Genomic DNA, 27167 nt, shown 5'->3' on the forward strand with positions numbered 1-27167 from the left:
TTAAACACATTCAACAATTAAAACTACAAAAGGCAGTGATTTACACAGATTCTCTAAGCGTGGTAAAAGCTTTAAAAACTCTGAAAAGACACAGAAACCCCGTCTTTGTCTCGCTGTATTCTCGCTTAAGCACGATCTACGCACTCGAACAACATGTCGTAGTGTGCTGGGTGCCAGGGCACCGCGAGATTCAAGGCAACGTGTTGGCAGACCAGCTAGCAGCGTCCGCCCACGAAAACAGTTACAATACATCCTTAGCTATTCCCCCACTAGACTTAAAACACTTCCTGAAAAGAAAGCTCAGAGCCTTTTGGCAGACCACATGGGATATGCATACACGAAATAAGCTACACGTTGTCAAACCGCATCTAGGTAATTGGCCGCCAATATCAAAATCACGCCACACAGAAGTTACACTCTGCAGACTTAGGATCGGTCACACATACAGTACACACACACACCTTCTGTCCGGTGGCGAACCACCTTTGTGTGATAGATGTGGGCAGCCACTCACTGTCCTTCACGTCCTCATCCAGTGCAAGGAACTCGATGCTATCAGAAAAAAACACTTTTCATTACCCTACCGACAGCAATTTCCACTTCATCCTTCAATGTTCATCGGTAGGGACCCGCTTTTTACATATCAGTCACTGTCTGCTTTTTAAACGATGTACAGAGTTTTCATGTCATATATCAAGGTGAAACGTAGCACGGCCTCTAAGCGGAGGTCGCTGCTGCGGGGAATACATTAAAGACAGCACTTGCCTCGCGGCCCTTGGACTCAAGGGCATTGACGAGGCATTCGTGCTGATGTCATATCTTCAGTTTTATTGTTGCGACCACTTGTCATTCATTCCACTACACATATTTCACGTCACTGTCATGATTTTAATATATATATATATGTTTTACCCGCCTTTAGCGCGAGGAATTTTAAAGCCCCTATACAGCTACTTAGCGCAACCATTGTTCCCATCCTTTGTCCCATGAACTGGCGCTCTTTGGCCATCAATTGGCCCTTGCGCCAATAAACACCACATATCATCATCGTGTGCTCAGTTGATGGCGCCACCGCTCTCCGAGGGCGCAGCTCCCATGCGGCCACTTTGCGCATTTTGTCCCGGTTCCCTTGCCGGGGCGTAGCTCCAAGCGGTGTGCGGTGAATGTCGATACGTGGAAATGGCAACGCAAAACGAGCTCCGCTTGCTTTTATGCGGCTACGGAGGAATAGCAAACGTTCAGGAATACTTCAAACGAAGTAGTGCGCTTCGGTGTGATGACTAGTATGCCGCTAATCACGTTTACTGGGTGAGATAAGAACTGCTGAGTGTCGTCGGTACGTTGAAAATATTCGGAAAATGAGTCGCACAAAAAAAAAGGGTGAACAGTAATAATAATATCTGGGGTGTAACGTCCCAAAACCACGATATGATTATGAGAGACGCCGTAGTGGAGGGCTCCGGAAATTTTGACCACCTGGGGTTCTTTAAAAGGGTGAACAGTACGACGCGCGTTTATAAGCGACTAAACTTTTCTCTTAGCATACGGAAGAAAATACTACATATCGGCAGCCTCGCGCATCGCTTGTCATATGACCGGCGCGCATTAGCAGAAAGCAGGGATAGTTGAAATGGCGTATTAGGAATGACAAAAACATAGAGACCGCATGAAGCGCCCGTCTCTTGGTTTTCTAGCGCTGTTAGTACGTCGAACACATTGCTAAATTATATTTTTGAACATGTGCAACTGTGCTTTTTGTCTAGGTCCTCCGATCATAAAGCCATCCTGGGGCCCCTCAGCCCGACAGTCGTGCAGAGCCGACAAAATGGGCACTGCAGAGGACTGTTTTGCCTCGCAATTGTTGCCACAAACCTCCGTTCGCCCTAACAATAACAAAAGCAACAAGGGAACCAACAATGTGTTCATATTAGAGGATTTTAGTCTGTCCGGTATTCAGGTAACGCGAAGGCGTAGCGTAATACCGGAGAGCGTGTGCCGTAGCTGCCGCCACGTGAAGTGGCGCCTGCTATGGAGGATAAAAAGAACCAACAAACGCACAGTGTATGTCCTCCGAGATTCCGGGATTGTCACTCGCTAAGCCTACACATTGATGATTTGAGTATGGCTGTCGAAAACGGCGCCGAATCGGCACGAATACTTTGCTGTCGAATACTTTGCTGCCGACAAAGTGGGCACTGCAGAGGACTGTTTTGCCTCGCAATTGTTGCCACAAACCTCCGTTCGCCCTAACAATAACAAACGCAACAAGTGAACCAACGATGTGTTCATATTAGAGGATTTTAATCTGTCCGGTATTCAGGTAACGCGAAGGCGTAGCGTAATACCGGAGAGGGTGTGCCGTAGCTGCCGCCACGTGAAGTGGCGCCTGCTATGGAGGATAAAAAGAACCAACAAACGCACAGTGTATGTCCTCCGAGATTCGGGGATTGTCACTCGCTAAGCCTACACATTGATGATTTGAGTATGGCTGTCGAAAACGGTGCCGAATCGGCACTATTACCTAGAGCAGTAGCGTAGCCAGCAATTTTTGTTTTCGGTGGGCGTTCAACCATACTAGAGTGTACTAGAACTGTCGAGTGGCGTGAACGCGCCTCGCCGCCTGATACCTTCCGCGTCGACCGTAGCGGCGGCGCTGCAGTCGCTCGGTACTGAAGGCGCGCGGCGCCGCGCGCAAGAACTGCTGGGCGCGTCGGCGGCACCCGGCTAATCGGCACTATTATTGATGCGGCTTTCGTTGCGTGTCTATCATTATTAAGCGTAGGACTTGTCGTCGTAAGCCTTGATGGACGAAACTTCAAAGCTTTTAATGGATGCTTGCTTCATAAATGCCTTTGTGAGATACTGCAAATCAGTTCTTGTAGCCGAAGTGACTGCTGAAAGGTACGCAAAATATAAAAATTAAAACGGGCTGATACCGACCATGAAGATTCACGATCTCGGTTTAATTGAGCCGAACTCATTGCTGGGCTAGTTAGTACATTACTCTCGATTAACTAGACGCCGAACGACCGCCAGAAGAGACAGAGGAAACAGAAAGGGCGCATGCCTTATTCTGATTTCTCATATTTTAATGTTTTCTTCTAGTGATGATTCGGCGTCTAGTTTATTCAGAGTAACTGAGCTGCTCTATTGGGATTTAACTGTGCTCAGAAAGCTGTGTGCTGATATTCTGCCGAAAGCCCGCCGAACATTTACCGCGCGTTGGCGAAGCTGTGTGTACGGTGCGTATCTTTACAAATGCGCTGTGTAAATGTGACTTTTTCGACATTACGAGGGCTCAAAGGTATTCGAAGTCAAAGGTAACTCGACCGGTACAAATAACGGCCGTCCTCAGGGGCGTTGCATGGGTATTGTTATTGGCTCCGGGTGGGGAGGTGATGTACTACCCGTATTTGTGCGTGTAAATATATATATATATATATATATATATATATATATATATATATATATATATAAAACATAATATAGCAAAGCGTAGAGCACCACCGCCCCTCCTGTCTTCACTTTTGACACTTTACAGATAAAGCAATCAAATTATAATACAAAACATTGTCAAAAAGAAGTTTTTGCAATGGCATCGATAGGTCAGGAAAAGTGAAATATAAGCTGTCCATTGAAAAGGAGAACTGGTTGTAGTGAATGTAGGCAGAATAACCGACGGGCTATATTTACATCTACGCATTTAGGATACTTGAGATAAGCCCTGATGCATGAAGCTTGTGCCTCAGAGGTGAACGTGCACCGATGCATAGTAACCGCGGAAGCACGCTGTTGAAACAAGATAGCCTTTGGGCATTAAAGAAACAGAGCAAAACTGGCAGAACTCAGCCGTCACTAATATAAGTGTTGTGATAGAGTTATTTGTACTCAGGTTACTCATGAAACAGTCGAGCGCATTGGAGCTCATGTAAGGATCAATGCTCTGGATATCGTAGATACTGCCGGCAGAAGAATGGTAGGCTTTCGTCGCTGGTTTGTTATTTCTTCATAGTCACTAATAGTGTAGCGCGGCTCGAAGTGTTGGTTGCAAACCGCACAGCAATCAGTGAGCAGCTAGGTGCAAAATCCGATAGTCGCCTTCTTTGGGGGCCAGCAGGCTGCAAAAACAGGGAATATATCGGCGCGATTTTGGCACGCCTGCATATTCACTTGGGCACAACGACGCGTAGCAGGCGTTGAGACACCGATTAAAGCTCAGTAATGCATTAAACGCGCTCAAAACGCGCAATTACACGCTTTAGTAGGCTGCGACGCGCGCGCGCCATATGCAGACGCTCTCCACAGCTTCAGTACAAAGTGACTACAGCGCCGCCGCTACGATCGCCCGTCGGAGCATCACCCGAGATGCGGCGCGGCCGCTTCGTTCGTTCCACTGCCCTCTTCTAGTACACTGTAAACATACTCTATCTACGTACGTCCGTGCGTTTGTATATGTGCGTGTATACATACACATGCAAAAAAAAAAAATTTAACCCCGCAGGGGCGTCTGCGCAAGCAGGCGTTTGGTGTGTAGCGACACCACGGACCCGAGCTAACGGGGGGGTTTCGACCCCCTCCCACGCCTAGCCGTGCGTGGCTTTGCCGTGTCCGGGGAAAAGGGGATCCTGGGGGTTGAGCCGACGCCGGGTGACTGGACCTTTAAGGCCCCCCGACAGAGGCAACACACCCCTTTGGCCCCGGCTTCACGTAGACGGCACCCTTGGGCTGACCCACCCAGGGGAAATCGGCAGTCGCCTTTTCCTGTCTCTCTCCCTCCACATCTTCGTCTTTCTCACTTTTAATCTTTCCTGTCTACTCATCTCTTCTGTTTACTTCCACTTTTCTCGGCGGCAAGGGTTAACCTGGTGTACATGTCCAACCTTGGATATATATTAGGTTATAGTAACGGCGTACTACTGGCGTTGTGCAGACCTGTTTACATGCTCTGCCACGTCCCCTTGTTGGGCTCCGTGGTGGGCGGTAGGCGTCGTTGCCGAAAAAACACATTTTCCCATGGGATCACCAAACCCTTTCTCTTTTGATCGCCCCCCTAAAAGGGGGCGCACCGATGCAAACGCATTCTCTCTCTTAAAAAAACAAGACCCGTTCCCCAAGTACCATGTTATCCATTGCGAGAATCCAGACAAGAAGGCCCGCAACATCTCACCGTTCCTTGTGTCCAGGTGTCTCATAGAGACCATCGGAAGTGGCTACAAGGCCACGAAGATGGCCAGTGGGGACATTCTGCTAGAGGTTAAAGACAAGACACAGTTTCAGAAATTGGCAAACCTTGCATCATTTGGGGACAAGCCCATAACTGTCACGCCTCACCGAACGATGAACACCGTCAAGGGTGTCGTGTCAGATGACGACCTAATGGATCCATCAGACGAGGAACTCCTTACTGGATGGAAAGATCAGAACGTCGTACAGGTGCAGCGCATAAAAATCCGACGTGAAAACAAAGAGCTACCAACCCGGCACATCATCCTAACCTTCGCCTCAAGCACGCTACCAGATGAAATTGAGACCGGCTACCTGAAACTACGCGTGAGACCATACATTCCAAACCCGCGACGCTGCTTCAAGTGTCAACGGTTCGGACATGCTTCGCAGAGTTGCCGAGGGCAACTAACCTGTGCAAAATGCGGCGCGACGGGACACTCTACCGATGATGATTGCAAGGCCGAGGTACACTGCGCCAACTGCGACGGTGACCATCCAGCATATTCCAGGTCCTGCGCTGCGTGGAAAAAAGAAAAAGAAATTCTAACAATCAAAGTCACACACAACATCAGTTTCCGTGAGGCAAGACAGCGTGTCTCGCCGCACATTGCCGCGAAAACATCTTTCGCCGAAGTGGTGCATAGGGGGGCAGCACCACAACGGCATGAGGCGGTTGCCGAAGCCACACGTAGCGTGCCGAGGCTACCGCCATCAGCCCCCACGGTGGGAGCAGCCAAGGCTGCCCTGCCTTCCTCTAACATGGCCATGCCAGAGGCTTCTTCCAACCATGGCACCTCGGAGGTCAAGGAGCTCCCTTCGACCTCCAGGTTGGTCGGGCCAAAGGCTTTGTCTTTGAAGGCGAAGCCAACACTGCGCGCACACCGCTCGCTGGAACGCTTGTCCGATGCCTCGCACGAGGCAATGGACACAACTCCAAGTGGAAAGGCGCAGGCAGCGCCAAAGGAGCGGCGAGAACCTCTCGACCGCTCCAAAAAAGACAGAACCCTAATTACAGGGCCTGACAAAGGCTCTGTAAAATAAGTCACTTTCACCTTTTGCCACACACAGCACACGTACACTTTCAACATGGACACAATATTACAATGGAACGTCAGAGGACTATTACACAACCTAGACGACATACAGGAGCTCCTTAGTAAATTGCGTCCAAAAGTGCTGTGTGTACAGGAGACACACTTAAATCCCAGACACACAAACTTCCTCCGCCAGTATGTTGTTTTTCGGAAAGATCGCCAGGATGCTCTCGCATCTTCTGGCGGGGTAGCTATCATACTTGACAAAAGCGTAGCATGCCAGCACTTTCCACTCCGAACGGCACTGGAGGCAGTAGCCGTTCGAGCTATAATTGCAAACAAACTCATGACTATCTGCTTAATATACATACCCCCACAGTACCAGCTACACAAACACGAATTTCAATCTTTTATAGACGAGTCGCCGGAGCCCTACCTTGTTCTAGGCGATTTTAATGCACACAGCAGCCTGTGGGGCGACCCTCGCACCGACGCGCGAGGCCGCCTCATTGAAAATTTTCTCTTTTCCACGGGCGCATGTCTACTTAACAAGAAAGAACACACGTTTTTTAGCCTTGCGAACAAAACATATTCATCCATCGACCTTAGCATCATTTCCCCGTCTATTTTACTAGATTTTAACTGGGAAGTGGTTAAAAACCCTTTTGGGAGTGACCACTTCCCAATACTCCTCAAAACACAAAGAGCAAATGATTATCCACCCCAGGCTCCTCAGTGGAATCTTGACAAAGCCGATTGGGAGAAGTTCCATAAGCTTACTAAAATCTCGTGGGCGGACATGTGTTCTTTTAGTATTGACAGTGCTGTTGAGTATTTTACTGCTTTTATAATTAACGCTGCCGCTCAATGTATACCGGAAATAGCCAGGGGCACAAGCAAACGTCGTGTCCCCTGGTGGAACGACGAGTGCCGTAAGGCTCGGAGGAAACAAAACAAGGCGTGGACGCTATTGCGTGACTCCCCCACAGCTGAAAATCTAGTAATGTTTAAGCAAGCAAAATCCCAAGGGAGGAGAACGCGTCGGCAGGCTAGGAGAGAAAGCTGGCAGAAGTTTCTATCGGGAATAAAGTCATACACCGACGAAGGTAGAGCCTGGAACCGGGTTAAGAAAATAAGAGGGCAACATACATTTTCACTTCCTTTAGTAAACATACAGGGCGACGCCCTGGAAGACCAAGCCAACTCTCTCGGTGCACATTTTGAACATGTTTCCAGCTCGTCTCACTATTCGGAAACGTTTAAAAGGTACAAAGGAATAATTGAGAGACAAAAGCTTGAACGCAAATCCACAACAGACGAACCATATAACAGACCATTCTGCCTAGCAGAGCTGGAGGCATCGCTCAATTGCTGCAACAATTCTGCGCCTGGCTCTGACCGAATAGTGTATGAGATGCTGAAACATTTGCCCCATGAGACACAGAAGACTCTCCTCAGTCTCTATAACACTATATGGTTTTCTGGCGAGATGCCCTCAGCTTGGAAGCAGGCCATCGTAATTCCCATCCTGAAACAGGGTAAGGACCCATCTCTTGTTACGAGTTACAGGCCTATAGCCCTAACCAGTTGTCTCTGTAAATTATTCGAAAAGATGATAAACAGGCGGCTGCTACATTTTCTAGAATCCAACATTTTTCTCGATCCATACCAGTGTGGATTTCGTGAGGGACGATCTACAGCTGATCATTTAATACGTATCGAGGCAGCAATTCGCGATGCATTCCTCCATAAGCAATTCTTTCTCTCAGTATTCCTTGATATGGAAAAGGCTTACGATACAACATGGCGGTTTGGAATACTGAGAGACCTCTCACACTTAGGCATCCGAGGTAGAATGTTGAATATTATAGAGAGCTACCTGTCGAACCGCACATTTCGTGTCCGAGTGGGAAATATTTTATCGGATCTGTTTGTCCAAGAAACTGGAGTACCACAGGGTGGGGTGCTTAGCTGCACTCTTTTTATTTTAAAAATGAACTCTTTGCGTCTTTCCATCCCGCGCAACATGTTCTATTGCACGTATGTGGATGACATACAGATAGGTTTTAAGTCGTGCAACCTCGCAATCTGTGAGCGGCAGGTACAGCTCGGCCTAAACAAGGTGGCTAAATGGGCAGACGAGAACGGGTTCAGCCTCAATGCACAAAAAAGCACCTGCGTGCTCTTTTCTAGGAAAAGAGGCATACACCCCGATCCCGAACTTGATCTGCAGGGTCAGCGTTTACCAGTAAAGATAGAACATAAATTTTTAGGCTTAATTCTGGATTCAAAATTAACCTTTGTGCCACATATAAAACATCTGAAAAACAAGTGCTTGAAAACAATGAACCTCTTAAAACTGCTGTCACGCACTACGTGGGGTAGTGACAAAAAATGTCTGTTGAATCTGTACAGGAGTCTTGTACGCACGCGTCTCGACTACGGAGCCATAACGTATCAGTCGGCTTCACCAAGCGTCCTAAAGATGCTCGATCCTGTCCATCATTTAGGTATTCGCCTCTCTTCAGGTGCCTTCAGGACGAGTCCTGTAGAAAGCCTGTATGTGGAATCTGACCAGTGGCCACTTCATTTGCAGAGGTCATACCTATCATTCATGTATTTTTTAAAAGTGAGACAGCCCTACTCTCTGCGTGTGAGAGGCTTGGCAGAAGAAATGGGTGTTCCACTTCTTGAACACAACGTGATGCCTCCCGCAATAGAGCTCCCACCGTGGCAGTGGCAGACTATTGACTGTGACCTATCCTTTGTAGAGGTTACTAAACACGCCCCACTTGCACATATCCACACGTATTTTCTTGAATTACAGAACAAATATTCCTGCCCTGAATACTTTACAGATGCTTCAAAATCTCACGCTGGTGTGTCTTATGCGGCGGTCGGCCCATCATTCTCCGATGCCGGCGTTCTGCACCCTAATACAAGTATTTTCACCGCAGAAGCCTATGCGATATATGCTGCCGTTAAACACATTAAGCAATTACAATTACAAAATTCAGTCATATACACAGATTCATTAAGCGTCGTAAAGGCATTGAAAACCCTCAAGAAACACAAAAACCCTGTCATTGTCTCGCTGTATTCACTGCTATGTACCGTTTACTCACTCAAACAGCATGTTGTAGTGTGCTGGGTCCCAGGACACCGTGAGATAGAAGGCAATGTTATGGCAGACAAACTAGCTGCAACCGTCCAAGAAAGCGCTGCCGATACATCTGTTGCAGTCCCTGCATTGGACCTTAAGCCCGCTCTAAAGAAATCATTAAGGGCACACTGGCAGCGCTTGTGGGATAGAGAAACCAAAAATAAATTGCATGTCATCAAGCCCTGTCTTGGTGCCTGGCCACCGGTGTCAAAGTCACGCTATACAGAAGTCACACTGTGTAGAATGAGAATAGGACACACACATAGTACACATGCACACCTTTTATCCGGCGGTGACCCACCCATGTGTGAGAAATGCGACGCGCCACTCACTGTATTCCACATCCTCCTTCAATGCACCCATCTTGATGCCATCAGAGAAAAGCATTTTCCATCATACCGCCGACATCTCCCACTCCATCCCTCAATGTTCATAGGCAGCGAACCTGTTTTTAAATATGATTCACTCCTCGGTTTTCTCAAAGATGTACATAGTTTTAATGTTATATTTCCAGGCAGCCGCAGCACGGCTTCTCAACAGAGGCCGCTGCTGCGGTAGTTCTCTCAAAGAAAAGCATTTGCCTCCAGGCCTTTGGACACAAAGGACTTGAGGAGGCACACGTGCTATTCACTCCGTACGTCATCGCCATAATTTCATTGTATATATATATAGATCTGTTCACACATTTTCATGTCACTCCCATGATTTTATTAGATATATGTTTTTACCCGCCTTTAGGGCGTGGAATTTTAAGGCCCTTATACAGCCACTTACCATAATCATTGCTCACATCTTTTTGTCCCACGACTTGGCGCTCTTTGGCCATTAATTGGCCCTTGCGCCATAAAACATCATATATCATCATCATCACGCAAAATTTAAGAAAAATGGGAGTGGGGGGAGTGGGACGGGGTTCGAATCCCCCTGGTTACGCCAGTGACTTGGATAGAAAACGAAATAAACCGTGCGAAGACAGGACGCGTTTGCTTATCGAGCGCGCCGAACGGCTACGTTCCAACGTTTTCGACGATCACTCTCTTACGACTTCCATGAAAAATGGTAAAATAGCACTTTCGGCAGTTTCCCGGCTGTGTTCTCGCAGCTGTTATGACATGCAGGCTCGCAAGAGCAGACAGAAGTCGACTTTTTTCGCCGCGCACAGACAATTGCGCTGCTAGGGGCCATTGCCTACCTGCTTCGGCCAAGCGCGGCTGTGCGGAGGGAACAGACATTTTGCAAGCGTGCCCGATTGCAAGCATGGCGCTGCATGTCCGATTTGAAACAGCAGTGCACGAGGCATTTCCGGATATCTGTGCTCTCCAGGAGACTTCTCTGAAGATTGTCTTCATGCTGAACTTTTGGTTGCTTTGAATCGTTTTGCACTTCGATGATGCGCAAGGCGTCTCAGCAATCGGATACAGCCCATGATCAGGCACATATCTGAAATCTGCTTGACCTTTTGTGTCGTTGCTGGCGAAGTTATAGCACGCTTGGACATAAGCACATGCTTTTTTTTCAGCAGTGGTTTCCAAATTTTTTGTATTAAATGTGTCTGAAGAATACGGCAAAGCAGCCTGGACATCAGCCAGAACGGCCGTCAGGTCAGGCTTTGTCGGAAAAGGTGTATTTTATTACCAAATTCGCCACATTTAATCTGGCTGGCAGGAGGTGGTGACCGGTCACATGACTGAGTTATACGCAATATAAATAGATGCGCAATGTAAAACTGACAGTTTTAAAATAGAATGAATGTTGTAGCACCTATTCACAAAATTTGTGTTTTCTGCGCAACCGGTGCGCAATCAACGCAACATCGCATCGCGTGAAGTCGAGGTTGGCTTAACGCATGAAAAAAAGAAACGGCAGAAAACATCGCCCCTGAACCGCCAATAGTACTCCAAGAAAGCTAGTCTCAATAAAGAAATGATGGCACTAATTATGGCAAAATTACTATGTCTCGCCGAATGGAGGTTTATTTCAATGCCATCTAATCTGAGTTTTTTTTTTAAATCAGATATGCTGCAGTAATCAAGAATCTGCTGGCCGCAGACTTCTCGTACGGCATGTGGACAAAAGTTTATGATACGCGTGGTATGGCTCTTGATGAACTGGGTAAGTCTGTCATATTTATCTACAATTACCTTTTAGTATCAGTGCTCTTCTTACTTGCGTTGCCTGCTAAATTTCGTCGAATGAAGTCAATAGACACAAGCTTAATGCCCTGGTGATACTCTGAAAAAAGAACAGATGAAAAATATATTCTATAATAAAAATAGCTGCTTCAATGCCTTCCTCATGACAGCGTTTATGCCACACGTGTTTCTATTGGAATGCTGAGCGAGGTTACCATGAGAGAATGACTCCAGGTTTCCACCTTCGAAAATGGGCATATTGAACGAAACATTAACGGCGGCAAATTATTTGTTCAAGTGAAGGAGCATGCTGCAGCACGATGCGAAGCTCGTCAAACATGTATACGCAATGCGGAACAACACCCTCAGTGGGACGGCCTAATACAAAGCTTACCTGTACCTGTCGCATTATATAAGTGAATGCGGGTCCATTTAGAAGGTGTGCAAACGACTAATCGTGATCAGCCGAAGGAAAGAGGCAAGCCTTGCCGCTCTGCCAACCTAGGCGCCATCATATCTCATAGATGGGACAGACCGACGACCTCGCTATTTAGAGCCGCGTATTCAGTGACATAGGTGGGATGAATATTACGCAGCCAGTATCTTAGAGTAACCACGCTGAGATGTCTCGCTTTGTGCGCGAATTAGTGAAGATGTAAATGAGTGTCGGAATGTAATTTTTTTAATTCCACAAAGCGCTCCTCTCGTCTATTACAAAGCTGTACCCATTTATCAACTGAAGATAACCACGCCGAAGCCATGCAAAAACACAAACTACACTAGCCGGGAGACATTTTTTTTGCTATTAGATATGTATTCTCTTAAAGCATTTGACTGATACACTGGTCAAGTTAACATTGATAGAGATCGTGAATGTTTTTGACAGCATGGCGCGTTCTTTGTGTCGGCTTGATCAAAGTAAAACGAAGGACACTGCTACAAAAAATTACGAAAGTATGGTAACTTCGCATTAGTGGTGCCAAGCCTGAAGGAAGGGCGGAGCTGGGTGGCCTTGCTTGTTTCTCTTTCTTTCTTGACAGCCAGGCTGTTCTATCTCAGCGTAAACTGTGTGACCGTGCCCGAAAACTATCATCATCATGAGCGGGTATGTGCCGCAGATTTTGGGCAGATCCCACTACTCACTACGGCGTGGCCTGTAATAGACCTGAGAACGAGTACAGAGAGAGAGAGAGAGAGAGAAATAAAGAAACAGAGAAACAAACAGAGAGACGGAAAGAAAAATAAAGAAAAAGAAAGAGAAAAAATTCTTGACGAGGCGGAATGCAAACCCGCGTACCGTCGATCCGAAGACGAGCGTCCTAACCACTCGGCTATCCAGGCACACTAGCAGAACATAGCATAGCCTTGTATAGTATAGTGTAGCAGGTGGAGAGGAAATGGAAGTGATTATGAGAAGAAATGTGATGGTGAGGAGGAGGGGTACAGTAAAGCGTAGCACAGAAAGAATGAGAAAGAGAACTAGAGAGAAAGAAATGCTGAAAGAAAAAGATTTATGGGACATCAACGAAAGAGAAAGAAGTAGAGGGCGATAAAAAAAGATGAAGAGAGGAAGCAAACATCGCGTCGTCTAGCGACCAAATACCGCACCACCTGGCCAAGACGCGCATGCGCAGTCGCCACGCCGCGCCAACCGACGGAGACATCGCGCGCAACCTCCGCTCTATAGTAAATAGCCTGCCTACCTACTACCAAGGAGGAAGCCGCGCATCTGAAAGCTAGACGCGTCGCTCGGAGGGGAGTACGAGCGGCGATGGGCACGTGCTTCGCTGTGCCAACTTTGCGCGACTTAGTGCAGACTGGCCGCAATTTTACGGGTGAAGCACCTTAGGGTGTCGGCGTGTCGGCGGGCGTCGTCACCTGCTGTAGCGGCGTGCATCATGGTATCCTGTCCATTTGCTTGAGCGCAAGAGAGGGCGCCACCGCCTCAGCGCTCGCCGTGTGGCGAGCGAGAGTGAACGGCACGCGTTGAATATGAAAACGCTCTTTCTGCGATGAACGCTGAACTACCAGCTCGCAAGGAACGACAACGCGCCCTCGCCCGCGAGAGACAACGCCGACGCAGTCAGCGTCTGCTAGCGAGTTTCTTGAAAAAACCGACTGCTAGCGCTGCAGAACCGTTCATAGGCATTGGATCTTGATCTGCAATGTAGGACAGGTGGGAGATTTCTCTAGTGCGTAGTTGAACAATAAAATGTGATTCCACGTAAGATCGAACAAACGATGGCTGGTCGGCCTCTTAAATTTATTTAAAACTTTCATATATTATTGCCTGATGAGTGGAAAGAAGAGATCCGCAATTTGTTGTGCCGCCAAAAATTTTTTCGATGCACAGGAAATCAATAATGACGAAGAGGTGGAGTGTAGCGCACATCCGCTGTGCGGTTTTGGCCACATTTCGCTATGAATTGCACAAAATATATTCAAGTTAGGCAGCTGAAGTTTCTTTAACTAATGATATGCATGTTTTTGCTTGTGCTCGGATATGTTTAGTTTTTATGTCTGCTGCAGATGCTTTTATAAAAACCTCAAAACTGACCCAGGGAACGTTATTTTCTATACTTTGAAGGTCTTAAACTCAAAAAAGCCTTGTGGCAGAGCGACAAATACTCTGCATTACGTTCTTCGCATACTTGTCTACCAAACTGCCGAATCTTACATTTATATAGCTTTTAAGTAAAGAGATACGATCGGACTAAGTTCAAAAAAAACACCGGACAATGGAAACTTCTGACGACAATTAGGAAAACCTATTTTTTATATTTCTTAAACTTTGTCCACTTATTCTCGTTGACTTATTCTTCTTTGGTAAAGCACCGCACCTGTGCCAAACATTATGGCACAGGTGCGGTGCTTCACCAGACTCTCCACAGAGCCGGCAACAGGGGGTCGTTGGGTACTATTCGTACACGTTCTCGAAAGCGCAACTCAACTACGCTACTACAGAGATCGAAGCATTGGCAGTCCTAACGGCTGAACGGTATCCTAACCTTGCCTGGATGGCAGGAGCTTCACGCTATTTACTGATCATCAAACCTTAACTTACAACTTTAATCTCGCAGAGCCTAGAGGAGAAAGTCACATTTTCGCCGCAACGGCGAAGCAATGAGTGCGATAGCAATAAATTGTAATGTAACGCGAAGAACGGAAAGCAGCTCGAAACTGCCAGCAGGTCGCTCGAGCCCAAAGGACGCACGAAAAGAACGCACACAGGACGAGCGCGAACCAATGCGTCACAGCTCGACACTTGAAGCGCACTGCTCAAACATAAAGCAGGACGCACGAAACGAACGAACAGGTACACACAAGACGAGCGCGAACTAATTCTCACACTTGTTACTTATTTCTGTTTGAACAGCGCGCTCCTTTCGCAAACGTGGCCGCTGCAGCGAGCGAAGTGAAGCACCCCACCGGCCGCCCCTTCTTTCCTCGAGATAAGCGCACGAAAGCGACGACGCCCTGTAGAGCGAAGAGCAACGGCGTTCGCCGGAGCGGGGCGACGATGTTTAAAGCGCGCCGAACGCGCGCACGTCGCGCCATCTATGTGGCCACTAAGAAAGCATGGTGAATTACATGGTGTATATAACTAGCTCGCCGTTAGCAGTCTGAAAGACGGTGCTGTCGTGGCCTAACGTCTAACGCGGCGGGCTGCAAAGCGAGAGGTCGCCCGTTCGATTCCGCGCGTCGGAAAGAATTTCTGAATTATTTTTCTTTATGGCTTTTCTATGTACATACATACTTATACGGTGAATGACGGCGACGGGGACGGACATTTTCCAGCCGAGACTGTCCATATAATTGCTATCGCAATAAAACGCCAGGCATGCGCTCAAACCGCAGCACAGTCACAGCGAAAGCTGGAAGAGCGGCGTTTCTAGAGCTCGTTGTAAGCTCTCTTGGGGCTACAATACAAGTACACTAGAAATGTACCCACTACGCCATAAATCACAATTTTTGTGAAGTTGGGAAGCACCTACTAAGCCATTATTTGTCAATCTGTGGAGAAGCGAGGCACCAGCTACACGTCTGTAAGGCATTATGTGCACTTTGTTGACGCGACGACTGATGACGATGAAGAATTATGGCGCAGCCCTTTGTAATGGGTTGGTAGTTTTAACGGCCCACCAGTTATGTAATTTGAATTGGGTGACGCCCGGTCGCTATTTCCCTCTCCCGTCATGCTGTATAACATACGTTGAATTGGCGAGAGACGGGGGGGGGAAGTGAAAAACTTTACTGAGACCACGAGGAAATGGATCATGCGCTTATGGGCTTCCTTGGCAACCAATACAAGTGCACTTACGAGGAACCTACTACGCTCTAAATCACTAATTTCACTGAGACCCCGAGGAAATGGATCATGCGCTTTTGGGCTTCCTTGGCAACCAATACAAGTGCACTTGCGAGGAACCCACTACGCTCTAAATCATTGTAATTTTACTGAGACCCCGAGGAAATGGATCATGCGCTTATGGGCTTCCTTGACAACCAATACATGTGCACTTGCGAGGAACCCACTACGCTATAAATCATTGTAATTTTTGAGAAGTAGGGCAGCAGGCACTGTGCCATTTGACGTCATTCTACGGAGAGCCGTGGTACCTGCTGAACGCATGTAAGGCATTATGCGCACTTTGTTGATGCTGTGCCTGATGACGATGAAGAATTATGGCAGAGCCCTTTGTAATGGGTTGGAAGCATTCAACAACCTACTCGCTGCGCAATTCGCATTGTGTGACGCCTGGTTACAGAATTCGCGTTCTGCGACGCTTGGTGCTTATTTTACTCTTTTACCATGCTATATTGCATATCGTAATGTGGTTCCTTCCCGACATGAAGCCTGTATAGGACCTTTTTGCAAAGCAGTTTCAAGCACCAGCATGGCTCAGAAAATACATCTGTGCGGGCCGTGCATGATCAAGTTTGTGGAACTACAGAAAGCTCAGGAGTCTGTACCTGAGTGGTTGTCGAGGGTAGAACCCTTGACAGCGCTCAAGGAATGTTAAACTTGTGTCTGTCCAGTAGGACTGACACAACTTTTGTCTTTCTTTCACGTCCTTATTGTTTGATGTACTATCGTGAGCAATATGAGCTCGAACACGCGAGCGCGTGTCTAATAGCCTCGAACCCTACATCGGCTGATTCGCAGCGGCCGGTGTCGGAAACAAAGTGGAAAGGGCGCTGCGCTTACGCTAGCTATTGACACTCCCGCCTCGATATCGTTGCTGCAAAACGTCAGCTTATAGTGTGTCAGTCGCCGCTAGCGGTGATATGAGTTCACATCAGTGCACACAGCCACACCCATCAGGCTATGCAGCTGCTGAGATATCATTTGTGACGTAGCCTGCACAGGCTATGCTTGCATTATAACTAGGTAGTGTTGGCTGAGCATTTTGATGTCTCTTTTTATATTTTGTTTTTCGTGCAATTTCTTTTGGCGTTATCATTGCTAGCGGCCGATGGCACGCAATCAGCTGCCATTTCGCAGCAACGCTAGCGAAGCGGGAGTGCCAACAGTCAGCAGAAGAGCGCCCCTCCTTTACCCTCCGGTTTCGGCAGCGCCATCCACGTATCACGTTATCTCGGTTTCGAGGCTATTCGCCACGCGGTCGCGTGTTCGAGCTCATATTGCTCACGATAGTACATTTCTAATAACAGGCAATAAAGCAAAAAAAACCAGCATGGCTCAGAGGTTGAATACTGGGCTTACACGCAGAGGGCCCAGGTTCGAACCTCGTTCCATCCTAGAATTGTTTTCTTCTTTCGTTTTTTTTCTTATTTCGAGCGATACTGGTTACGGACACCGGCGGCGGCGGCGCCGGACAACTACGGCGCCAAAAACGGCCGGTGAAATGATCTCATAACAGCTTTCGATGTCAAATGGCAAGACGGGTGAGCGAACTCCAGCAGTTTGCGTTCGTGGTCCATCGCAGACCTGGGGAGCACCTCAGGGATGCAGATGCACTTTCAAGACTTGCGGTAATTCCTGATAAAAAAATGTCAACGCAACTCTGGTGTGGGAGTGAAACGAAGAACTCATGTTCCACGACGGAAAGTTCGCAGTACCAAAAACACTGGTGCCTCGAATCTTGGAACTTTATCACTACTCCACGCACTCAGGCGGACACGACGGTTTTTAGGAGGGCTTATCGCAAGATTTGTCGTCCAGACAAGGGTCGTGGAGTGGGCCACACAGGTCGCCGTCAACCTTGGGTTGATGGCCACCTAACACGGGATCGTCCGCAGCTGCTTTCTGACGAAATAAAGCTTTTCCTTCCATCCACCCATCAGCGTTTCCAGTGGAAACACATGAAAGGTGACGTCCATCGGTATGTTCAGTCTCGTCACCAATGTGAAGTTCAAAAGGCCAAGTACCTTCGGAGAACCTGACGAGATGGTCTTGCTTTAACACTCCGACATGCCGTTTGAATTCGTCCAGGTGGATATAGCGGAGCTAAAAAAGGCTCCAGGAGATGGAAAAACACCATTTCCATATGGCAATGGGCCAGTGCACAACAGTGCGTCTTCTCTTTCCGGCCGTGCAGCCAAATATTGTGATTGCTCTTTTCAGTCAAGAGGTGTTTAAAATACCAGAGTAGTGATACTAGACAACAGACCAGCGCTTGTAAGCCAGCGTTTCCAAGAGCGGCAGAATGAACGAGCAGCTATTGCGACGCTGCGTGCCGTACCATCCTGCAGGAAATAGCATGACTGAAAAAATCATACGAAATTTGAAGCAGTTTATTTCCATGTACGGAAATTTTCAAGGCGGATGGAAGTCCTGCTTGGAGGCAGCCGTTGCTCATCACAATCGGTCGCACAATGCGAGCATCGGCTGTAGCCCATATTTTGCGGCATTCAGAAAGGCACCAGTTCTTCCTGCTCATCAACAGCTTCATATAGCTGCCCGCCTGCAACCGTCCGAACAGCCAAAAACTTCGGAAGCATACCAGCAATATCGGGAAGATATGAAGGGAAACTTTGGGCACTGCCACAGCACACGGATACCCCATATACAGCTGAATGATCTGGTACTCGTCAGAAGAGGCCTTCCCGGCACGAAGCCGGTGTATATAGCACCTTATCGCATCGTGCAGACTGCAGTGCAACAAGGCGTTCTCAATATAATTGGTTACATCAGTGGTGGCGGTGTGCTGGAGTTTGCGACCATTGCAAACGCCTGTGGAAATGTCATCGAGGGATGAGTCTTCAAAGAGGGGTAGTGTACGTGGACATTGTGAAGAATTTATAGAGGGTCGGAGGAAATACGAGGGTCATCACAATAAAGACATGGCTCACACCATAGCCCAGCTCAACTGTGTATTATTACAATGCATACAGGGTACATGACTTGGCAGGCGTCGCCCTCTGCTCGTGCGAGTGAAGTTTGCTGCAACAAGACCCACGACTGATTCACCTGAACACTGTGGAGGACAACGCAAACGCAAGGCTATAAGCACCACTGCTCCTGCCAGAGTTCCTTCGATGTGCGGCCGCTGCGGCTGCGCCGACGCGAACGTGGTAGAACACGGCTCTGGAACGACCTGCAAGGGCAAAATGTCAAATTCAAGGAATAGTATTACTATTATGAATCGTGTTCGCAGAAATAAACGCATTGTTGGTAGTCAGCCCTTGGTCGTGTCTGTTCTTTCTGTGTCGTCGTTTTTCGCGCTGCCTCGCAGTCATGAAGCCATACCAATGAGCTCAGTCCGATACCCTTTTAAACTATTATAATTTCCACAAAGCAAAATCACGTGTTCCATTACCACAACCTCACAAGAACAGTTACATTAAGAACTGGATCCTGTACCACCCTAACCATTTAGCTTTGCAGACGAAGTGTTTGCTTTGCAGAGCGCTTGTGGCTTCTCTTCAGGTAGTTCTTTATGATTTCTGCGTGCGCCGCTGGACGTCCGGCTCGTTTCTGGCGCAGAGGCAAGTATAGACGTCCCAGCGCCCCCGTCGGGAATGGCGGCGTCAGTGGAAGCGGTCTCCAGGAAGCGCACTGGGCTCCACAGCGCTGCGGACAGCGATGAAACCAATGTCTACTCGCTCAGAAGTGATGACTTGTCCGGTGACGACTTTCAGCTCACACAAAGCAGTAAGGCGAAGCGAAGAAAACACGGGGTCCTCCCTGTTCTCAGGCAAGTCAACTATGAAGTCTACTCAGAAGAGCGCAGTCAACACAATAATTTGTGTACCAGAACTCGCTACCGACAACCTGACACGACTCAACAGGCGGTCGTCCTTGATGCTTTTCGAAGCGGCGATGGACGTGAGGGTCAACTCAGGAAAAAATGTTCTGGCTGCAGACGTTGCACATGAGACTGCACTGAGCACATCGAATAAAATTACGGAACATAATGGCATAAAGGTCCACTCGTACATCTCACTGGGCAATGGTACCACTACTGGTGTCGTCTACGATGAGAACGTCTGTCTTTCCAGCACAGACATGCCCCGTCTGGTGAAGCCAGTACTAGATGGCATGGCTATAAGATATTTATTTCGCATTAACTCATCTCACTGCGTAAAACTGAAATAAAAGGGTGAATATCTGCCCTCGCATATTAAGGTAAGACACTTTTGGCATCCTGTACGACCGTTCATTCCAAGGCCACTCCAATGCCACAAATGTATGAGGTTTGGACACGTGAGCGCCGTGCGTCAGAACACGATAATTTGCTCGCGCTGCGCCGAACCACACCCTGTAGACTCCTGCGCAGCCACGGTTCTCAAGTGCCGCAATTGCCTCGGGTCCCATGACATTGGGTCAAATGATTGCCCCAAGCTACGGAAGGATAAGGAGATCCTAAAGCACATAGTACGATACCGTTCGTCTCGTCGGGAAGGTGTTGCGGTCGTCAGAAAGCGACGCTCCCGACGCCGTAGTGGTTCAAGGACTTCTATGATGCGCAGTTCACAGTTCCTAGACCAGACACGTCGGAGTCGATATAAGAACGCACCTGAGTACAACACTGAAGCATCTGCATTACCAAAGCTGAAGCCATAGCCACAGACAAAGCGAAAGCCACAGCACAATCAACAGCGACTCCAATTGTCGCCGCAGTCATTGACCTAGCCAACGACAGCGCTGGATCCCCGCGACTTGCCCGAGAAAGATCAGGACATTGGTGCGATACTTCGATCTCTTCTGGATACTTTACTGATGCTTTTTGATAACCTTAGTACTTTTTAATAACCTTAGTTTTTAATATTCTTAGGTTGTTAATCCACTGTTTTCAGCGCTTCATTAATCGTTGACGGTCCTATCAAAGGCCGTGATTCCCCAATGGAATGTCAGGGCGCTGACGTCGTTTATGTTAGAGAAACTCCGGCCTCAGTGACCATTTGTACTCCTGTGTGCGTGCAGTGCTAGTTTACTCTCTCTCTGTCACCTTCTATTCCCCATTCCCTTATCCCCAGTGCAGGGTAGCAAACCGGATGCTCGTCTGGTTAACCCCCTTACCTTTCCTGTTCTTGACTTCTCTTTCTCCCTTCTTTTTCTTCAAAGCCCTGATAACCTCCTGGCAAAATCACGGGACCCTCAGGTTTTCACGCTTGTAGTGCGCTACCAGTGGACACTGACCAGAAAGCAAGGAAAACAACACAGGGCGATGCGTGTTGTTTTACTTGTTTTCTGGTCCGCGTCCACCGGCAGCGTACTACAAGCATGAAGACGTACCAACTAGCCCCTGTTGCCGCCTTATGACCCTCAGGTTTACGGCCAATATAATCGAACTCATTGTCACTGCCTGCACCTAACTGAAGGCATCTGGTTGAAAAGACACCGAAGTTTTCATGCGACTGTTTCCGTTAAAGCACACAGCATATAAACTGATTGTGTAATATCAGCGTATTCTAAAAGTGCACCTCACAAGCCTGCCTTAATGGAGCCCTGCAACACTGTTACAAGTAACCATTGAACGGCGTCATCAAATGAGTGTATTGCCTCGCGAATCCACCACTGCAAAAATATTTGGAATCCGTGAAGTACGAGCGGGGTTACAGATATTTGTCGCACGCTGTGATTGTTGTCTCTCTTTCCTGTCCCGACGCGCGCGCTGGAAGCTAAGCAGGGAGGGATGGCTTGGGGAAAGAAGATACGTCACGCTCTTGTCATGACCTTGGGCACTTTTTTTTTCTTCGAAAGCGCGGCTTACTTCTAGTGTGATCGCGCGCGCGCGCTGCCACGTGGCGGCCTAAGTAACTATGCCGCTAGCGATGCTCAAATCAGCCAATGACCGTGAATTTGGGTATATGGCGCAGTCATTTTGGTATATGGCCTCATTTGTAGAAAGAAGAGGGAACGATTTCTAGTTGAGTTTGACATTTAATTGTAAATTCCAGGCGCATGCTTTGCTCTAACGTTTGGCTCGCTAGTTTTCAGGAGCATCGACAACCGATCAGCATCGTTTTCTGACCATGTTGATAAGGTGTTACAGTGCTCCTTTAATAGCCCGTTATGTTCTCTTTGCAGAGGGGCCCGTCAGCGCTGGGGAGTATGACCTCCAGGAGCATTTCGGTAATCATTTTTTGTATTTGGCGCCATATTGCCTAAGTTTATACTTCTAGATGCACTTGATGTTTTCAGGCATTCCTTTGGCCACAATGGTGTTTAGGTTTAGACACCCACAGGTTCATAAACTCGCGATTCGAATTCCTTTGCAGTAAATTGCCAATTTCTCGCAGTTGCGCGCTAACAGCGCTCTGTTTTTTAAGTTTCATGTTCAGACACCACAAGCACAATTACAACACTAATAATTTTCGCTGAGTGTAATAATTTATTTACATCAGTTTTTTTTTTCAGTCAAATTTCACGATTCACTTCCACAGAAGCCCGCAGGGGCGTCTGTGGAAGCAGGCGTTTGGTGTGTAGCGACACCACGGACCCGAGCTAACGGGGGGGTTTCGACCTCCTCCCACGCCTAGCCGTGCGTGGCACTGCCGTGTCCGGGGAAAAGGGGATCCTGGGGGTTGAGCTGACGCTGGGTGATTGGACCTTTAAGGCCCCCCGGCAGAGGCAACACACCCCTTTGGCCCCGGCTTCACGTAGACGGCACCCCTGGGCTGACCCACCCAGGGGAAATCGGCAGTCGCCTTTTCCTGTCTACGTCTTCACACTCCTTTTACTTTCACAACTTTCCACTCTGTCCTGTCTCCTCCTCTTTTCATCTTATTTCCGAATTTCCTGGCGGCGAGGGTTAACCTTGTGCAAATAGCCTACCTTGGTCTAGCTGCATTGGGGTATAGTAGCGTTGTACGGCTGGCGTCTGCAAGCTTTCAGCATCCACAAACTTGTAGCGTCCCCTCGTTGGGCTCCGTGGTGGGTGGCCGCCAGCGCTGCCGAACGAATTACAATTGTTATGTATAGAGCATTCCCCCTGATAAACGATCGTACCTCCTCAAAGCGGGTACGCACCGAAGACTTAAACTTTTTGAACCGGCCAAGAGAAACATTCCCTCGCTTCCATGTAATACACTGTGAGAAAAGTGACAAGCAAGCCAGAACCGTATCCCCTTTTGTAGTCTCCAGGTGTTTAACAGAAACTCTTGGTGCCGGGTACAATGTTACCAAAATGGCCAGCGGAGACCTCCTCCTAGAAGTTCGGGAGAAACAACAGTTTGAAAAGCTAAATTGTCTTGCAACATTTGGTGACATACCCGATCAGTATTACACCGCACAGGTCTATGAACTCAGCACGCGGAGTGGTATCTGACGCAGATTTGATTGACCTGCCCGAAACTGAGCTCTTGGAAGGATGGAAGAGCCAGAACGTGACTAACGTACAGCGGATTAATATCAGAAGAGACAATAAGGAGATACCAACAAAACACCTAATACTCACGTTTGCTTCAAGTGACCTGCCGGAAACCATTCAAACCGGTTATACAAAGACATCTGTGAGGCCATATATTCCTAACCCCCGTCGTTGCTTCCAATGTCAAAGATTTGGCCACGGTTCGCAAAGCTGTCGTGGTCGACAAACTTGTGCGCAATGTGGAGTCACAGGCCATACGTCCGACAACTGCAAAGAACCACCGCACTGCATAAACTGTGAAGGAAATCATGCCGCATATTCACGCTCTTGTTCACACTGGAAGAAAGAAAAAGAGATCATTACGCTGAAGGTGAAGGAGAACATTTCGTTTAAGGAAGCACGAAGGAGAGTTTCGCCATTCTATGGCCCAACATATGCTGATGCGGCGCGTCAGGGGGCACCGCCGCACCAGCCCTCGCCACCAGCCCGGCCTGTGCACAGCAAGCCGATGGCTATGGCACCTGCCCCTGAGGTGGTCGCAGCTAAACCTGCTCCACTTCCTCAGACATTGAGCCCGGCGGCTCCAGGGACGTCGGGTCTCAAGGCCTCGTCACACCAGGCGAGGTCGCAAACTCGGAGTACCAGCCTGCAGACGCGGGCTGCCAGCGCCTCTCGGGAGGCGATGGACACAACGCCGGCACCACCTGGTGCCGACAAGTCGACGCTGCTCAACTGAGCGCGTCAAGAAAGGCAAAAAGCCTATAACAGGACCGGGAGACGATCCTGGTACCACTTGAAATTCGCAACCCCATACCTGAACACAGAACACTTTTGCCTCTGATATGGCGACACAAATTGTCCAATGGAATGCTCGAGGCATTTTGAAAAACTTAGATGACATCCAGGAAATACTACAGCAGTTTGATCCGAGGCTGTTCTGTGTTCAGGAAACTCATCTCAAACCATCGAACACGAATTTTTTAACGCAGTATACAATATTTCGTAATGACCGCCACAATAGCCTCAATGCATCAGGAGGCGTGGCCATTATAGCTGGCAGGTCTGTTGCTTGTCAACACCTGCGCCTTCGCACAATGCTAGAAGCAGTAGCCGTTAGGGCCATCCTGTTTGACCAGCTGGTCACAGTATGCTCCTTGTACATACCACCTGAGTATCGTTTGGAGTTGGAGGAATTCGAGGACCTTGTGGACCAGCTCCCTGAGCCATACGTTTTAACTGGCGACTTCAATGCCCATAACACGCTATGGGGCAATACGCGTTGTGATGCAAGGGGTCGTACGATTGAAAAATTCCTTCTGGGTTCAGATGCAGTCTTATTGAACAACAAAGAGCCCACATTCTTTAGCACCACACACATGTCCTACTCATCAATAGACCTAAGCATAGCCTCTGCAGCACTGGTACCCTATTTAGACTTTAATGTAGTGATGAATCCCTATGGGAGCGATCATTTCCCAGTAATACTGAGTCTACAGAAACAGGTTGAATGCCTACCAGATAAACCCCGATGGAAGATCGATGCAGCAGACTGGAATAAATTCCGAGAATGTTCACTTCTAGCACGGGAGGACATTATCGCCTCTAATATAGATGATGCAGTGGCATACTTTACTGCATTTCTTATTGATGCTGCGAGAAATTGTATACCGCAGACAACTGGACGCCCTCGTAAGCGGCGCATCCCTTGGTGGAACGAGCAGTGCAGAAAGGCGCGCAGAAACCAAAACAAAGCGTGGGGACAGCTGCGCGATTCGCCAACTGCTGAAAATCTGATAAACTTTAAGCAAATAAAATCTCAGGGAAGAAGAACACGCCGGCAAGCAAAGAGGGAAAGTTGGCAAAAATACCTAACAGAAATTAACTCATACAAAGACGAAAGGAAAGCTTGGGACAGGGTGAGAAAAATAAAAGGAAGAAGCACACTCTCGGTGCCATTGGTAAACGACGACGGCAACAGCCTAGAAGATCAGGCAAATTCTCTGGGGGCACATTTCGAGCGAGTATCTAGCTCTGCACACTACTCGGATGCGTTTTTAAAGCATAAAACTCTAATGGAGGGAAAGCCACTTGACAGAAGTGCACGGATGATGAGGGGTACAACATTCCTTTTAATATAACTGAACTGCATGCAGCACTGAACACGTGCAACAAATCAGCTGCAGGTCCTGATCGTGTCCTGTATGAAATGATTAAACATGCACACCCTCAGACACAAATCACACTCCTTCATCTTTACAACACGATATGGGAAGCAGGATATATACCGTCTTCATGGAAGGAAGCCATCATAATACCTGTCCTTAAGGAAGGAAAAGACCCAGCAATAGCAAGTAGCTACAGGCCAATAGCATTAACGAGTTGCCTGTGTAAACTCTTCGAAAAGATGATTAACTGTCGCTTACTCCACACCTTGGAAAATAGAAAAATACTAGACCCATTCCAATGCGGATTCAGGCACGAGAGGTCAACAATAGATCACCTTGTACGCATGGAGTCAAACATACGAGATGCATTCATTCACAAACAGTTCTTCTTGTCAGTATTCTTAGATCTTGAAAAAGCGTATGACACCACCTGGCGATTCGGAATTCTACAAGATCTCTCTTCAATGGGTATCCGGGGAAGCATGTTAAGAGTAATCGAGAGCTACCTCACTAACCGGACTTTTCGAGTGAAGGTAGGCAGTGCTCTTTCTAGACCGTTCATCCAGGAAACTGGAGTCCCCCAAGGAGGGGTGTTGAGTTGCACACTTTTCATAGTGAAAATGAATTCGTTGTCATCCGTCATCCCGAAAGCAATCTTCTACTCTGTTTATGTAGATGATGTACAAATAGGTTTTAAGTCCTGTAACCTCGGAATCTGCGAACGACAAGTTCAACTCGCTCTAAACAAGGTATCGAAATGGGCAGAACGAAATGGGTTTAAGATAAACCCCACAAAGAGCACATGCGTGCTCTTCTCAAGGAAGAGGGGCCTGGTCGCGGAGCCAAATATAGAACTTAACAAAGAACGTCTTCCGGTACAAAGCGACCAGAAGTTCTTAGGCGTAATTTTAGATTCAAAGCTCAGTTTTATTCGCCACTTAAAATATGTAAAACAAAAGTGCTTGAAAGCGATGAATCTATTGAAAGTGCTCTCTAGGATGACATGGGGTTGTGACAGGAAATGTCTAATGACCCTTTACAAAAGCCTCGTTCGTTCACGATTAGATTACGGCTCTGAGGTCTATCAGTCCGCCAGACCCAGTGCACTTAAAATGTTGGATCCTGTTCACCATTTGGGTATCCGCCTGGCTACTGGCGCCTTCAGAACAAGCCCTGTACAAAGCTTATATGCCGAATCCAACGAATGGTCGCTACACCTTCAAAGAACGTTCACAAGCTTCAAATACTTTCTCAAAGTCCAATCTAACCACGAACAGCCCTGTCACGCAATCCTGAATGACCACTCTAGCGCAACGCTCTTCCACAACAGACCATCCGTGACAGAACCTTTTTCAATACGTGTGAGGAAACTTGGCGAGGAAGTCGGTGTTCGACTCCTGCAGTACAGCCTTATGGCCCCAGTGAAACTTCTACCACCGTGGCAGTGGCAGACGGTGGAATGTGACACGTCGTTTATGGAAGTCACAAAGCATGCTCCCGACATCCATATTCAAATGTACTTTTTAGAACTGCGAACGAAATACTCCAGCCCTGAATACTACACAGATGCATCAAAATCAAGCCTTGGTGTGTCGTATGCGGCCATTGGACCGTCTTTCTCTGAATCTGGAGCTCTTGCACCAGAAACAAGTATTTTTTCAGCGGAA

The 27167-nt window shown here is 47.9% G+C and overlaps 1 protein-coding gene across 1 annotated transcript in view; it reads left to right on the plus strand.

Moving 5' to 3' along the window:
- LOC119395858 (thiopurine S-methyltransferase) overlaps nucleotides 1–27167 on the plus strand; it is a gene marked incomplete in the record, with an annotated part of 116665 nt that overhangs the window by 40971 nt on the left and 48527 nt on the right. Inside the window, 1 exon segment of the mRNA XM_049416791.1 lies at nucleotides 11438–11507. Coding sequence (XP_049272748.1) covers nucleotides 11438–11507 — 70 coding nt within the window.

Source organism: Rhipicephalus sanguineus, chromosome 6 (genome assembly GCF_013339695.2).
Source record: "Rhipicephalus sanguineus isolate Rsan-2018 chromosome 6, BIME_Rsan_1.4, whole genome shotgun sequence".
Taxonomy (NCBI): Eukaryota; Metazoa; Arthropoda; class Arachnida; order Ixodida; family Ixodidae; genus Rhipicephalus; species Rhipicephalus sanguineus.